General features: G+C 32.6%; 2 protein-coding genes and 2 long non-coding RNA genes across 6 annotated transcripts; 2 read left to right on the top strand and 2 right to left on the bottom strand.

Moving 5' to 3' along the window:
- The first annotated feature begins 347 nt into the window (after positions 1 to 347).
- LOC100748381 (elongation of very long chain fatty acids protein 6-like) lies at positions 348 to 2,889 on the top strand. Of its 3 annotated transcripts, none has more exons than XM_024370668.2 (4): positions 348 to 364; positions 583 to 726; positions 1,365 to 1,764; positions 1,891 to 2,889. In XM_024370668.2, exons 3-4 carry the CDS (start codon positions 1,424 to 1,426, stop codon positions 2,429 to 2,431), a joined length of 882 nt encoding a protein of 293 aa, XP_024226436.1. In that variant the 5' UTR covers positions 348 to 364; positions 583 to 726; positions 1,365 to 1,423; the 3' UTR covers positions 2,432 to 2,889. The 3 variants fall into 3 exon arrangements, with proteins under 3 accessions (XP_024226436.1, XP_024226437.1, XP_033179169.1); XM_024370669.2 differs by having other exon boundaries at positions 350 to 364; positions 583 to 722; XM_033323278.1 differs by lacking the exons at positions 348 to 364; positions 583 to 726 and adding an exon at positions 1,238 to 1,260.
- Positions 2,890 to 5,346: 2,457 nt separating this feature from the next.
- On the top strand, positions 5,347 to 7,613 carry LOC112213637. The gene is made up of 2 exons (XR_002947529.2): positions 5,347 to 5,832; positions 5,869 to 7,613. It is a non-coding gene; the product is annotated as an uncharacterized LOC112213637 (long non-coding RNA).
- On the bottom strand, positions 6,004 to 7,293 carry LOC117152244. Its single transcript, XR_004462560.1, has 2 exons — positions 6,957 to 7,293; positions 6,004 to 6,357 (listed from the first exon to the last, which is right to left on the bottom strand). It is a non-coding gene; the product is annotated as an uncharacterized LOC117152244 (long non-coding RNA).
- A 2,652-nt stretch (positions 7,614 to 10,265) lies between the features above and the next one.
- Positions 10,266 to 13,135, bottom strand: LOC100748265 (elongation of very long chain fatty acids protein 6). Its single transcript, XM_003492895.4, has 3 exons — positions 12,954 to 13,135; positions 11,247 to 11,636; positions 10,266 to 10,851 (listed from the first exon to the last, which is right to left on the bottom strand). Exons 2-3 carry the CDS (start codon positions 11,573 to 11,575, stop codon positions 10,353 to 10,355), a joined length of 828 nt encoding a protein of 275 aa, XP_003492943.1. The 5' UTR covers positions 11,576 to 11,636; positions 12,954 to 13,135; the 3' UTR covers positions 10,266 to 10,352.
- Between the last annotated feature and the right edge of the window lie 3,396 nt (positions 13,136 to 16,531).

Genomic DNA, 16,531 nt, shown 5'->3' with positions numbered 1-16,531 from the left:
AATCTCGGATATTGTTAAATCTGAAGAAGTTCAAATTAAAAATAAATACACTTATGTAAACAACATTTCAAAAAATTGGCTAGTCTACAACGTATAGATAAAGTTAACATATTTTCGTCACTGTTTGTTATTGAATGTTGATCCATTTTTAGGAAAATTCACCTGTGTTCTAAGCTCAAAGAATTATACAAAATACGGATAAATTGGAATTTTGATTTTCAGCGTAAAAATAAAAATGAAATTATTGTCTAATGTCATTTAATAAAATTCTTAAAGATCATTGGAACATTCCTTTCAAAAATTCACCGTAATAGAAACCACATTTATGAAATCTATATTGTCGTTTGATAAAAAATATGATGTAGTACGTACTAAAGTCATTATATCATGTTAAAATGATAGATATACACAAAAAGCCGTGGGTAAGCAAATTCTTCGATCCAACGTACATATCCAATAAGCCTGTCATGTGAGAATATATCACATTCATATTTATTAATTCAGTATCAGGAGTGGGAACTATACGGCCAAGTAGCAATGATTTTTATAATTTGGTCTTCAGTCTTATTTTTCTGGTTACAGGAAGAACAAGAATTCAACAGAAATTCAATTGTTCATACTGGATACAAGAATTGTTTTTACTGGATACAAGAGATATTAACGTTGGAATCGACTAAGTTGGATTTTCCATCGTACAAGAAGAATTTTGTTCTGTGATGTACGTTGGTATTAACACTCAAATATATTATATATTTTGTATACACAGCGGCTCGTGAAAGTGTTTGAGTATTCTAAAAAATATTTTCAAATCTCATTAGCCCTGTAACGAGATACAACTAACGTAATTGTATCGGTGAAATTGAAACGTATCTGAAGATGTATATAGAAATTAAGAGATATTCATTGAAAGAATACACTTCATAAAAATCACCAAACAGTCAATTTGAACAGACAATTAGTATTAGCAGAGTTGTGCAAAAACTAAGTACACAACATTTAAAAAAATTAACTGATCTACAATATATAGATAAAGTTAAGATATTTTCGCCAATTTTTGTTATTGAATGTTGTGACCTATTATAGTATAGTCCAGATAGTTTATCATTTTTCCGCTAATGAGATAATATAATTTAAGAATAAGTTTGTTATCGGATCTATTAAAGATAAGGCGCATTTTTGTGACACGAGTACTAAAAAGCATAATTGGATAACGTGCAATTCGCCATATACGTTTACACCAAATCACGGAATAATTTATAAGTAACTATATTATACGCTACTACATAAATACATAAAACAATTATTCATGTTCGTCAGAATATAAATTACACCGTATCCGATGTACTCTTCTTCTTTTTCAATAGATTGGCAACAGAGATAAAAATCTTGGATAGAAAAGGCAAATCCCGGGACGAGCGTTAAAATGGATTATAAGATGAAGGAGAATATGAGCTACATGCAGATGTCTCAACCTAATTACTCGTACGTCTTGAACCTGGAAAAAAATTTTATTTATTGGGATACCGTGACGCCAATGAATGATCATTTGCCATACTGCCTCGTATATTGTGCTATCTACGTCATTCTAGTTTTTTCTGGGAAGTATTACCTATCAGATAAGCCAAAGTTCGACCTAAGACGTTGGCTTACTTTATGGAGTTTGATGCTTGCGACGTTCTCCATTCTTGGCTTTCTTCGAATGGGATCAGAGATGTTCCACACTTTAAGCAATTATGGGTTTTACTATAGCGTCTGTGTTCCAAAGTAATTTCACTTTAATACTTTATTCCTGAAAATATTTTCAGTATAAGAATAATATCCTATTACATATTATCGTACATATTTCCAGAATATTCATTCACAGCAGAAACGTAATTACTTGCTTTTCAGTTTCCTTACGCGAGACCCCGTTGCAGCCTTTTGGACGTTCTCGTTTACATTGTCGAAGGTAGTAGAACTCGGTGACACAGCCTTCATCGTGTTACGAAAGCAACCATTAATATTCCTACACTGGTATCACCATATAACTGTTCTTCTTTATACATGGTACTCTTATGGGGAAACTTCAGCGACTGGCAGATGGTTCACTACGATGAATCTCTTCGTTCACTCGTGGATGTACTCTTATTACGCTCTGAAAGCAATGGGATTCAGTCTACGAAAATGGATAGCCATAACAATCACTACGCTACAATTGTTGCAAATGGTTGTAGGTTGCGCTATAGTCTTTGCGGCTTACTACTACATGCAAATCAACGAATGTAACGTTACACTTTCCAACATCAAATTTTCGATGCTAATGTACTTCAGCTATTTCATTCTATTCGCTAGATTCTTCCAGCAGGCTTATCTATCTAACAAATCTAAAGACAAAGCTAAAAAGGCATATGCCAATAAAACATCAAGCAATGACAAGGTCAAGATAAAATGAAAGACCAAAGTTTTGGGAAACTTTTTAGTAGCCTTCAAAGGCTTTTTTGAAAACACAGAGATGCGATTTAAGAAATGTCACTTAGAAATACGTAGTTTTTACGAGTCTTTCTTAACTGAAAGACGTAAAAGATGTTTGTGATAAATGAAAATGCATAATATTAGTGATAAGTATTAGTTGCACATTTAATTTAGCAATTAATTTTATGATGACTAGTTTAGCAGGATCAGCGTTACATGTATTGTCAATGAATTAACAAGGATCTCCTTGAAATCCAAAAGCATCTTTTGACGAATTTTTATGAAGTTTCTGGCAAAAGAATTCGTGAGTATAGAAATATTTAGAAATGTAACATTTCAAAAATCAATAATTGTGAAAAATATCATCGACTTTTTATCAGAAAAGTTTCGAATTGTTACTTTTCTATAGCGAAGAATATTAATTATTATTAATACTTTACGAACTAAAGATAAATTTAAGATTTCAGTATTCTAAAATTTCATGAGCAAATCTGAGATAATGTACACGCTTGTTCGAATGAAAATTTCAAATGACGCATAAAGAATTCTCATTGTGTACCATTTTGTACAATCCAATTGCCGAATCGTGTTACAGAGAATTGTAAGAGTTTGCGTTTGTATTATATCTTTCGCAGTATATTGAGACAAGATATTTACGCCGGATGACTACTGCTTTTATCTTGCAATTTAAGGGAAAAGAGATCAATGGGCTAAACTATCAGATATTGCACATGTTCTTGCAGCACACTTGTTGAAAGATGCGAAGTTTGAGGATTGCCAACTCACAAGGGAATTTTGATTAATTTTCAAATGTCAATATCTAATAAACAAAATTCCAAACGTAATGATCTTTGTCCATCATTTTCGTCGTATTTTCGTTTGTAGAAGTACATATCACTTAAGTTTTAGGCTATTTTGATTTCGTTACTCGTTCTTTCTCGGTGGAATCGTGCATCCTAACCAATACTGAATATGTAACGCATGAAAATTTTTATAAATACATGAAATTTCATTAGCACTGTAATAAAACACAACTACCGTGATTACAATAGAAAAATTTGAAACCTATTGTAATATCGTAAAGTAATTTAAATTAGAGGTCGGTTGAAATTAGAAAAAACCGTGTGCGTCGTCCTTCTGTGGTTCGTTTACATTTAAGAGCGCCTATGTGACTGAAGTCACCTAGTTCTTACAGAGATGTGAGAAAAACATCAAAGGACGTTAGATCAGAAGGACGGTTTCGTGTTTCACGACCGAAAGGTTAGAGTGTCGAGTCGAAAAGTGTGTGTGTTGCGAGAGTCAGAGTTGTCGAGAGAATTGATCGAGTTGCGAGAGAGAGAGAGTGGGGAGAGAGAGAGAGAGACAGAATGTGTTAGATTCGTTGCGACGAGAGTGGCCAAATAACTGTAAAGTTATTTGATATAGATACGAGTATCGCATTTAGTTTCAGTTAAACAAACATCGTTCTGTCCAATTTATGTTTGTATATTTATTTCAATATTAATAAATTGTAAGTAATCGGGAAAAATTTATATCCTTAATTTTCACGATATTACACTATCCGAAAATGTATGTCAAATTTTGCAAGATATTCAAAGATTAAACATTATATCTTTCTTTTCTTTTTTTTTTTGTACGTGCAGAAATCCTCATGGACACTCCGCTGTTGCTAATAATCGGGTAACAGCAGAGTAGTATCGGACTCCTACCGACTAAAACCCCACGATGACCATCCTACGCGTATGATAGGAGTGCCCCAGGAATTATCTTCTGTTGCACCCCCTTTCCGCGTCCTCTTGTTCGAGCCAGTCCTGAAATTCTCCGTCTGTTTAATTTGGCATTAGGGGGAGGGGGACATTGCCCCTAGCGCTATCGCCCCCTCTAGTCGTGGTGCGTTGGGACGGCGATGAGGCGGCTCTATTACCATCCTCCTCCATCGTCTTATCCTACAAGGCTGAGAGTTTTTCTTTCTCTCCCTTATTCTGGAATAAGAGGCGGACGGCCTCGTATTCCTGTGGCCTCTCAACATCGCTTCTACAATCGCCGAGGGGGTCAGTCTTTCTCCTATGACGTGCCGCAGGTTGTAACGGGCAGCTCCCACGCCGGACAGAGCTCCAGCGTGTGCTGCGCTGTGTCCCTGCCCTCCGCGGGGTATCAGGATTCCCCGTCTGGAATGTTGAGAAAAACCCCGATACCCTAGTCCAGACTTTTACTATAGCTACACTTAAGTAATAAAAATAAGAAATAGTTTTAATGTTCCAATCTGGCTTTATGACGATGGGTTCGGGCTCGAAATGACATAGCGGGTCACTGGACGTAGCCACGGTCACGGGAGGGACGTGTACCTGACAGAGTTATGGAATGATTATATGGCTCTCCTTAAAAACAAAGATTGATCCGAGAGGTGGGGAGAGAAATATATAAGGACAGTTCCACTTGGACTGCAAGTTAATTCATTCAGATAAGTTTTACTTGTACGTTGAGTCATACGTGTATGACATCGCATTCGTCATCCCGTTGACCGTGGATTCGTTAACGAACCTGAGGCCATCGTCGCTAGCTTCGCGAGTGCCTAATCGCCGTGATTAACTGTCAAGATTGTAACAACCCCATTATTGCAATAAACTATATTTGTGTTGTACCGCATTAATGACTAATTCCCGCGAAGATACATCTGACGCCCAAAACCTTACTCCCAGTGTTAATCCGACATATATTTACATCTTTGAATATGTATATATATTTATATTGAATATGTATATGTATTGGTATATGTATTTGTATGTATGTATGTAATATGTTTTCTGTATTTTTTTGCGATAATTTATAAAACATATGTCAAGATGCATCCTCGGCTTGTCGGGACAAGTATCGCAATTATAAGTTTTCTGTTCCTGTTAAAATTACATGGAGCTTTCCATTTAACCGAATTTCATCACAATTAGCAGGCGACGTCGAAGCTCGATCTCACGGTTGTCGAATATCTCCTCGTATTCGACCGACGGCGGGCTAACTAGCAGGGAGGATGGAAGGAAAAGCCGTACCACGATAATGGTAATAGTCACCGACTTCTGTCTTAAATTTATTATTACTACGATTATATTGCATATGCTATTACTTTGCATCTAATTAATATCTAATAAATGTCATATAATATACATAGTTTTTTTTACTATTAAAAACCTTTGTAGGCTCTATAATTTTGCTTTTTCAATACAAAATTTAATAACATTGAAATGTTTCAATTATGAATAATATTTTGGACAAGATACTATTTACACATTATAGAGTGTTAACGATAACACAATATTTTAACGCATTAAAAAAATGTATAGTTTACTTCCCGATATACGCGACAAATATAAATTATTAAATATATAGGTACAGATACATAGGTACAGATAGATAAACAGATAGGTACAGATTTGATTTGGAAGTTATATTTTTGTTCAACTTTTTTGTTGGAGGTAATAATACATATTTAATAATGGTTCATAATTGATATTTATTTAAACAACATTTTTCTTTACCAAATACTTTAAATAATTGGTGAAAAACTTTGAAGAGTAGTTTATTTTAGCCACTTTACATTGTAATTGTATTCAGTTTACTTTACATTGAATAATCTCAATTTAGTTTATTCTTTTTATGTTCAACAATTTCATCGAAGGATGGCGTTAACTTCTCGATCGCAGCGTTCTCTAGTGTCTGTTTGTAAAAGCGACTTGTAAAGCACAATTCCCGAGATTGCTTTGTCAAGAGTTTTGTTGAAACCTAAACCTAAACCTAAACCTAAACCTAATCCTAACCCTAACCCTAACTCTTACCCTCCCCCTGGAATGTCCAACCTATATATTCGATCGTATTTCAGACCAACATAGACAAATTCATATTATTTACATAGAACTGCGCCCACTTATCCTCAATAGCATAGTCACCTTTTTCTCATAGCTTCAATCATACCTTTTTCTAGTTAAAATTGTACATTCTTTGGTGTAACCATACATAGCATCACGCACAAATGTCACTCGCGATTCTAATGCTCTGTAAATTATACACAATATATGTACAAGGAATATTAATCCAAGTGGCGTCTTATAATGGTCATTAGAGACATACGATTTCTACGAAAAAGAGTCATTGTCATATTTTTGAAAAAGAAAGAACAGAATGCAAATGTACATAGTACACACTGTGACAAGAACGAAAGAGCTGTACGCCTATCACATAGATTTATTCTTTGTGGAGAATATGAAATCTCAATAGCCTAAATATTTATTTTCTTATATTCGATAAAGGAATTTATAATATTATTTATCTTCTCATTTCACTCATTTCTTATGACAGTCACCGAAGGACGTATTAAGATGTGAAATTATAGACAAACGAGAATTAAATATATTGCCAGTTTCTCTATGGACGTTATTGCTTGTCTAAAATTTGTATTTCGTTTTTGTATAACATTTTCGATTTTTTTAAATAATATCTGAAATTGGGTCGTTGACATATTTATATATATATATATGTAGTGTATGAAATTCACCTTCGTTCTTTCTTAATCCCAGACTTCTATACACTCAGTATTTTCTCCTCTTTTTCTACTGTCTTCTTTCTCATCAAGTAACAATGCTATTATAGCCGTTTCTTTAATAGTAAATTTCGATACTTTTGTAATATGGGCAATAGTTGGAAATGTGATCTCGTATGTTACCGACGCATGGATAAGTCAACGTTGTTGTGCCGGTACTAACCTGTTACATGAGTTATAATTGTGAATATGTCGATGCCCGTCAGGCGTTGTACTGTTAAGTGGCTGACATTTAATTCTGCATTGTACCGACAGAACCGTATCCGCGTGTCTTGCAGATTTCGCCCGTAACATATACATATAGAAGTTAATATACAGTATAAATAATAGCCTTAAGCATATGGTTAGTGCTAAGGATGGACTGAATATTATAGCTTATTAATATGGTGAATAATTGACTGTCAAATACCTTCGTGGTTTTTACGAAGTGTACGTTTTCAATAAATATCTTGTAACTTCTACGTATGCAAACCGTTTGATAATTGCACGAAAATCGGGACCTAAGTGTTGCAATTATGGAGATGCAGAAACGATCCTATTCCTCAAAACTCAGATCTTAGACATACCGAATGTAGAAAAGAACGTAAACACGAGTAAGAAACGAAGAAAAATCGAGAGTCAACAAGCATTTAAGACTGGCAACAAGCTCGGATCTCAAAAATCAATATTTTCTATTTTTAATTTATGATTAATAAAACTTTTACCGATATGTTTGTTACATTTTTCTGACTAAAACGAGACCAAACACGATATAATTTTGAGTATGTTTGCTTACTTGATAAACAATAATTAAATACATATCAATAAGTAAATGTAACTCAAATTATATCATGTTTGGTCTCGTTTCAATCAGAAAGATCTTACAAATACGTCGGTAAAAGTTTACTTTAAAACATTAAAAAAGTTGTAAATAAGAAGCTTTCGCTTTTGAACTACTACCTAGATACATTGTCTTAGCGATGTCTGACACAGGATCATGTTACACTACTTGATCTCGAACATTCGCCTTATCGCGATAAGGACGACTGTGCAATTATGCAAAGGATCTTTTTTGTGTAGTTATCGAATGTTTCTACATTTTCAGATCCGTTTCAAAATTTACGTCGTGTCGTGTCTGTTACAGTACTAGTGAGATTTCAAAATATTTCGTATAATAAATGTTACGTCGGGCGACACTGTACCTAGACCAAGTCACACACCGCGGGCAAGATGGGAATCAGATGTCCGCTCATCCTTATTGCGTACACTCAATAGTCTTAAGGACCCATGGTAAATCTGAGGAATTTCCTAGCTAAGGTCCTTTAGACCGAACAAGTATCTTTTTTTCTAAATCATTTTCTAAAGGGTTCTCAACGCGAGAATTGATTGTAATTTTAACAAATAAAAAAAAAAAAAAAAGAAAACATAGTAAATCTCAGGAATTTGCTAGCTAAGGTCCTTCAGACCGAACAAGTATCTTTTTTTCTAAATCATTTTCTAAAGGGTTCTCAACGCGAGAATTGATTGTATTTTTAACAAATAAATAAAAAAAAAAACATAATATATCTCAGGAATTTGCTAGCTAAGGTCCTTCAGACCGAACAAGTATCTTTTTTTCTAAATCATTTTCTAAAGGGTTCTCAACGCGAGAATTGATTGTATTTTTAACAAATAAATAAAAAAAAAAACATAATATATCTCAGGAATTTGCTAGCTAAGGTCCTTCAGACCGAACAAGTATCTTTTTTTCTAAATCATTTTTTAAAGGGTTCTCAACGCGAGAATTGATTGTAATTTTAACAAATAAATAAAAAAAAAAGCATAGTAAATCTCAGGAATTTGCTAGTTAAGGTCCTTCAGACCGAACAAGTATCTTTTTTTCTAAATCATTTTTTAAAGGGTTCTCAACGCGAGAATTGATTGTAATTTTAACAAATAAATAAAAAAAAAAGCATAGTAAATCTCAGGAATTTGCTAGTTAAGGTCCTTCAGACCGAACAAGTATCTTTTTTTCTAAATCATTTTTTAAAGGGTTCTCAACGCGAGAATTGATTGTAATTTTAACAAATAAATAAAAAAAAAAGCATAGTAAATCTCAGGAATTTGCTAGTTAAGGTCCTTCAGACCGAACAAGTATCTTTTTTTCTAAATCATTTTCTAAAGGGTTCTCAACGCGAGAATTGATTGTAATTTTAACAAATAAATAAAAAAAAAAAAACATAGTATATCTCAGGAATTTCCTAGCTAAGGTCCTTCAGACCGAACAAGTATCTTTTTTTCTAAATCATTTTTTAAAGGGTTCTCAACGCGAGAATTGATTGTAATTTTAACAAATAAATAAAAAAAAAAGCATAGTAAATCTCAGGAATTTGCTAGTTAAGGTCCTTCAGACCGAACAAGTATCTTTTTTTCTAAATCATTTTCTAAAGGGTTCTCAACGCGAGAATTGATTGTAATTTTAACAAATAAAAAAAAAAAAAAAAGAAAACATAGTAAATCTCAGGAATTTGCTAGCTAAGGTCCTTCAGACCGAACAAGTATCTTTTTTTCTAAATCATTTTCTAAAGGGTTCTCAACGCGAGAATTGATTGTAATTTTAACAAATAAATAAAAAAAAAATTTTTCTAAAGATTATTGTCTACTACGGCTTGACACGGGAAAGTTAGTTTTTCTCACGTTCATGCTTCCCACTAGCAACCTTCTATGGAGGACGGCTAAGACCCTTCCTAGTCCACCAACCTTCTTTTATCCAATCAGAAGCAATGTTTACTGCCCTCACTTTCCTAACCAAAAGTGTCATCAACAAATCCGATGGTCCCGTGCGCTAGACACACCCATCATTAGCTTTCCTCCGATACAGCATCGTCACTGTACTTTACTTATTCTTCAACGTTAGAATAGTCAACATGTCAGTACCGGGTCAGTCTCCCTTATTGCTACGTCAACAAAGCACTCTAAGAGCCTGCTCGATTACCAACGAATATCGTGCCAGTGTATCGCATCTCTATAAACCAAATCATTGTCTACGACGTATATCACAAGCAACGGTGTAACTTAAGTGTTAAAAATATATAGTTTATAACCCTGTTAATCGCAGTGTTATACCCCCTCAACCACCCCTATTATCTCAACGGAAATCAAAGGATCGATCTATTCGCGGCGTCGATTATTATAATCGTAACGGAGATTTACTCCCGTTGACGTGTTTCTTCGCGATTAGTCGAAAATACAATAAAACTATTATAAATACAAACGTAAATATTGTATGCAGTATAAGTAACACGATTTTAAATAGCATTTCTGCAAAATCGTTTGTTCTATTGTTATGGTATTCCTATTCGACTTTCGTCCTGCTATTACCAGACAGATAGGCCTTGTAAAAGTACATAGCGAATAGAACGAAGTAACTGAAGTACATGACCAAACCGCAAGCGGCGTTGAAAGTCGTAGCGTGGCATTGTTTCTCGCCAATCTTTATATAATAGTAAGCCGCGCCAGTTACAAAGAAACCTACAACCATTTGCACTAGCTGCATCGTAGTAATCATCATGGCGATGAATCTTGGTGGTTTGATTTCCATTGCTTTAAGAGCATAGTAAGAGTACATCCAGGAATGGACAAAGTAATTCATCACGATATACCATCTGGATGTTCCCATGAGTAGCGCATAAGAGTACCATGTGAAATAGATAACCGTTATATGATGGTACCAATGTAGAAATATTAATGGCTGCTTTCGTAACACAATGAAGACAGTATCGCCAAGTTCTACGATCTTTGATAAGGCGAACAAGCTTGACCAGAAAGCACACACATTATCATGAGTATAGTAACTAAAAGCACACAATGCGAAACATTAGAATAATAAACATAAAATATTTTCAGAAAATTATTTCACCAATGAATAAACTTTTATAATGCGCGTATTGTTTCAAATACGAAATGAGAAATATGGTTACTTGTTCGTTGCGCGGAAATGAGATTAAAAGTGCAGGCAAGAATCGAGGTTTTTATAACGAATGCAGTTTCCAATTAACGACGTCATATAAGCTTAAAAGATAACGATGTCGTTAGAACTCGCTCGCGTTTGAGATATCAAAAAACGTTTTTAACAGAGACATTTGATGATTCGAGAGTGCAACGAGCGAGTAACAACAGTTTAATTAACGATTGACTTTCAATGTACGATTCGTTCGAAAACATTTCAATACTTCGACATAGAAATTACCTGTTCGAACAAATACTATAGTAAAATCCGTGATTGTATAATATGTGAAACAATTCTGGCATTGTTCTTATAGTCCCTATAATGGAGAATATCGCAAGTAATCCGCTCCATAATGCGAGTGCATTTCTCAGATCAAACTTTGGTCTATTTGACATATAAAGCTTCCCTGTGAAAATGACGACTAAATAAATAGCAGTATAGTAAAAGCACTTCCACCAATAATTCCTCATCCATATCAGAACGTTCCAGATAAAGTCAGTTGTTTCAAAGTCAAAGATTATCCAGTGCTCGGGACCAGTGACATTCATGAAATAATTCACTTCGTCCATTTTGTAATATTTTTTACACTCGTTCACTTTAACAAAATTAAGAGAGAATACTGTCGGTTGTCTGAAAAGAAAAACAAACGGTTAAGATTTTTTCCTAAATTCGAAGAATTGCAGACTTAGCAGAACAAATTTATTAAGACAAAACACTATATCCAATTAATTTCTCAGGGATAACTTTGGACTTTTCTAAATTTTTTTTTTCTTTTTATTATTTAATTTGTACTTTACAATTTCTCCAACTGGACATTTGGTAAATTTTTCTAACTTAATTGCTATTTTTTTTTTTTCTTCTAAATGTAACAAATAGTATGTTGAGATTTTTGTTCTGAATAATCAGAGGTTCCATTCATCAAAATCAAAGATTAGAACAGATTAATTCCTTATAAAAAGTTAATAAGGTATCTATATCGAAAAATTATTAGTATTAAAGAAACAACATTTTGGAAAGCTAAGGAACGTAGATAGATTAAATTTTGGGCTTCTGCCAAATATTAAGAGTCAAACACACGTAGACTATCACGGTAGGAAATTCCTCATTGTTATAATATTATTCTAATAATTTTAATACAAATTTAACTATTCTAATAATATTAATACCAAATGTCCAAATCGGACAAATTGTGAATGTAAACAACTGAATAAAAAAAAAATTATAATATTAATTATTTATATTAAAGGTATTATCAGTTATAGTATTACATATAATACTATATTATTAAATATTATATATCTTATATAATAGATTCATATAATACTGCTATTTTATATTATATAATATAAATTAAAATTATATAATACCATCTATGCCGGTTATATTTGTAGAAAAGGTGGCTCAAAATTTTTGTAACATATATTAAAATCAGCTTGAAAAATTTACCGAATGTCCAGGACAAATTGTAAAGTACAAATTAAATAATAATAAAAAAAATATATTAAAATCGTCGAAATCGGAGAGGGGGTAACTTTCCTGCAGTTTTATCCTTATTTTATTTTTATTCGACATTTGAAGGAAGATGCTTAAAATATAAAGTTAAAGAACGAAATAACGCGTCGACACTAAGGAAAAAATGAAAAATACAAGCGATCGATAAACTCGCAGGATTGTTTAAAAGTTAAAGATACCTCTAATATTACAAATAAGTTTTTAATTGTTCAGAAACAATAAATCTTATTAATTATTTATCAATAATTTCACAAATCTTGATGAAAACTTTTTCATTTCATGTTTACCTAGACAAATGTTTACCTTTTAAAGTACAAATTAAATAATAAAAAAAAGAAAGAAATGTTTACTTTGCTACAGAAGATACTGAAGTTCTAATTTTAGAGTTTAGATTAAATTTTTTAAGAAGTAGGACGTTCGGGTGTCAGTACTTACAATTAATTGCACGATTATATCATTAAACACTGTTTTTCTTTTTCCAGGCAATAATTCACTTTGGTGTTGAGCTTTCGTACGGACAGGTCCTAGATTCGATGAAAACAATCGAAGCGTTCCATGCCAAGTTCTATATCTACGAGCGCGCATAACCAACTAATTATGACTACCAATAATTATGTGGTAAATTTCTAGTCGACCTACAGTGTATACTATCCCACTCCCGAGATCAAATTAATAAATACATATGGAACAGATGATGTGATTGCAGTACTTTCCAGTCATTCGCCGGACTTTTTTGCATATATAGCTAACAATGCAGTACTTCCTGAAAATTACGGATACACTTAAGATTTGCCTAACAAGATTACCAGGGAAATCAACAATATTTGATTTTTTTTTTATTTTTCCACGCCGATTTTTCACGATACAAACAATGACATCGACGGTGAAGCCAACTCTTAGAATTGGAATCGAATACATTTCTTGAAATATTTGGAGAGTTGTTACAAATAAGAGAGCCATATCATCGAAGAAACCTTGAGCTATTGAAGGAAAAATATGCCTATATCAATAGATTACAAAAAAAGAAAAACAATTTCAGTGATACTTATAATCTGTAATTAGGAATTGATGACCTATTTTATTATATTATTAGTATAATAATATGATATTTAATATTTAATTAATTATTATTATTATATAATATAATTATAATGAAATACCATTATATATAATTATATCATAATACAATATTATTATATAATATTATAATATAATAAATATAATATAATATAATATAATATAATATAATAAATATAAATATAATATATTATAATATAATATAATATTATAAAATATTATTATATAATATTGCAAATTACATTAATATTATTATATAATAATATTATTACATAATACTATATAATAATATTGTATTATAATATAATAATATATAATGGTATTTCATTATAATTATATTATATAATAATAATAATTAGCTAAATATTAAATATTATAATTGCAATTTTATTTACATATAATTGTCGCAACGTTACAGTTTTTATAACGTTGTTCAATAATACAACTTACGTTATAAGACTGTAATTATATATAAAATTAGCATAAATGGCAGCATATTTAGAATCAAGTGGTATGAAATTTATTAAAATTTATTGAAAATATCATTAATGATGACATCGAGATGTCAATCACCTCCTTCATCACAGAATTCTATTTATGAGAAAAGAAACTTTATAAACTTGCAGGCTTAATTAGAAATCATAAAACTTTTCTTAGACGTTTTGTAATAGTGATAAAGGAAGGTCATTCGATTGATTTATGAGGTCCGCTCGCTGCTGAAATGGGAACTTTGCTAAAGCTATGACGTGGCGACCTATTACGGATTAAAAAATGACCACTTGATCGCAGAACAATATGCTATCGGGCTAAGTCAACTTTTGATAAATTAAAGGGCGAATCTGCGGATGAAAAAAGAATACAAACTCTCGTTACAAGTAATGGATAGCTGTGCGACTGGCACAAAATTGTGATAGAAGTGTTTTTAATGCTCATGAGAGCTTGCAAAAGGTTTGTTTTGAAAAAGAATGTCCAGGAGAAGCTCGATTCCTGAAAAAGAGAAAGGGTTTAAGGTAACGAAAGATCGAATAGACATAATGCCTAATAGAAATGCTGCTGTAATAGATTGAAACTATTTTCAAAATACCGAGCGGGATGTTCAAGGTCATTTAAATCTGCGGATAACGCTAAACTTCCCATAATACAGAAGTTCGATTCTAAAGCATGATTCGCGGCATCTACATAACATAATTCAGTAAAATAATATAAAACAAATAATTTTGTGCATCTATTATTTCCTTCCTTTCTGCAAATCATTTTGAAATCTCATTAACTCTGTAACGAGACACAGCTATGTATATATATACATCGTACGTTCGGATACGGATATTAATAACTTTGCCCGATGTTATTAACGTCAATCGCTTCGTTGCGATTATAGTAAAAAATAGAACTCGGTAGAAATAGTAAAAATCGTCGAGTTGGCCTTTCTTACTGGTTCCAGACGATATCTGCACGGCAATGGAAACTTAATACGAGGAGAACCGCCGCCTTGTGTCGTCGTAGAAAAAAGGATCGTGTTTAATTAGAAAAATTCTGACATTTAAATATTGTTACTTTTCTCATATTTCTTTCTTAAAGTCTATTATATATCTTTCTTAATATATATATATCTATATATATCTTTCTTAAATTCTTAGAATCGCGTACGAGATTCATATCTGTTACGTATAGATACGGTTATCGCGAGAAATTTATAAGCATATATTGTATGCGTCAGACGAAACTTGTTGAAAATTCGTTACACCGTAACGAAACACTAGTGATTCTAATAATGAAATTTGCGTTCACTTGCAAAATGTATATAAAACTTACAAGACTGTATTTCTTTGCATTTGTGCATATGGATTATGTTTATTACGTACATTTGATGAAAAATTAGAATTAATTAACAGTGATCTTGAACTTTTCCATATGTGGGTCAATATATATATGCATTTCTTAACTGATCTTAATATGCATTGCAACTTGAATATATAGTTAGTAATTAGCTATTCGCATGCAACGTTTCCAATAAATATTTTGCAATCTTTGCATAAGGTGACGCAGAAAATCAAGCAAAGATGTAAATAAGCACAGTTTTTGCTATAATAGTTTTTCATTTATCTTTAAAGAAACAGGTTTAGCTTCGACAGAAGCGCGAATGCATCGTATGCAGTTGTTTTGATCGTCGCGTTGACAAAACCTTCTAACATCAACAACTGACGTTTTGTGAACGATAAACATTAAATATCTCTGTAACCTGTAATTGAATGGATTCAGATCTGATAAGCGAGCTGACATTAAGGTTGAAAACAGCATGACCCATCCGTTTCTTACGAAATTTTTGACTTATGTAATCTGTAGTATCACAGAATAAGCAGTAACTCGAAAACAAGGTTATGTCATGCGTTTATGTAAACTTTTTCCTCCTTTTTATTGTGTTGAATCCGTACTTCTCACAAGTTCTGGTTCAATATATATATATATATTGTATATTGTATATATAATAATAATAATAATAATAATATAATAATTATATTGGCAAAATTTGAAACGAATCTGATATATACGAACAATATATATGTCGGAGATGAAAGAACACCGGAGTCTGTAATTGAACAATTGTAGTTATTCAATCCGATTGTAATTGTTCGAGAGTTGTGATAATGAGCTTGGGCTCGAGGCGACAGTCAGTCGCCGAACGTAGCCGCGGTCACGGGATGAACGCTTTGTCTAACAAAGGTATGGAGTAATTCTATAGCTTTCCTTAAAAGAAATATTAGTGGCGACACGCGACAGTAAACATTCCAACGGTTTCTGTCCCGTGACTCGCCACACGCAGACCCTATTTTTCGAGTAAGATGATTGCCAGATGTCGATGCGTCTCCGCAGTACATGTTCGGCTAGCTCGAGGGCCCGTTATAAATCTTAAGATTTAGTCAACTAAAGTCCTTCAA

This window comes from Bombus impatiens, unplaced genomic scaffold, assembly GCF_000188095.3.
Source record: "Bombus impatiens unplaced genomic scaffold, BIMP_2.2 scf_0896, whole genome shotgun sequence".
Classification (NCBI taxonomy): Eukaryota; Metazoa; Arthropoda; class Insecta; order Hymenoptera; family Apidae; genus Bombus; species Bombus impatiens.
This window is presented reverse-complemented; position numbering and strand designations above follow the sequence as displayed.

Coding starts and splice junctions, on each gene's coding strand:
- LOC100748265 (XM_003492895.4), bottom strand. CDS start 11,575: ATGGACGAAGTGAATTATTTCATGAATGTCACTGGTCCCGAGCACTGG. Junction 10,852..11,246: donor TATAGTATTTGTTCGAACAG/GTAATTTCTATG, acceptor GTGTGCTTTTAG/TTACTATACTCATGATAATG.
- LOC100748381 (XM_024370668.2), top strand. CDS start 1,424: ATGGATTATAAGATGAAGGAGAATATGAGCTACATGCAGATGTCTCAA. Junction 1,765..1,890: donor TATAGCGTCTGTGTTCCAAA/GTAATTTCACTT, acceptor CTTGCTTTTCAG/TTTCCTTACGCGAGACCCCG.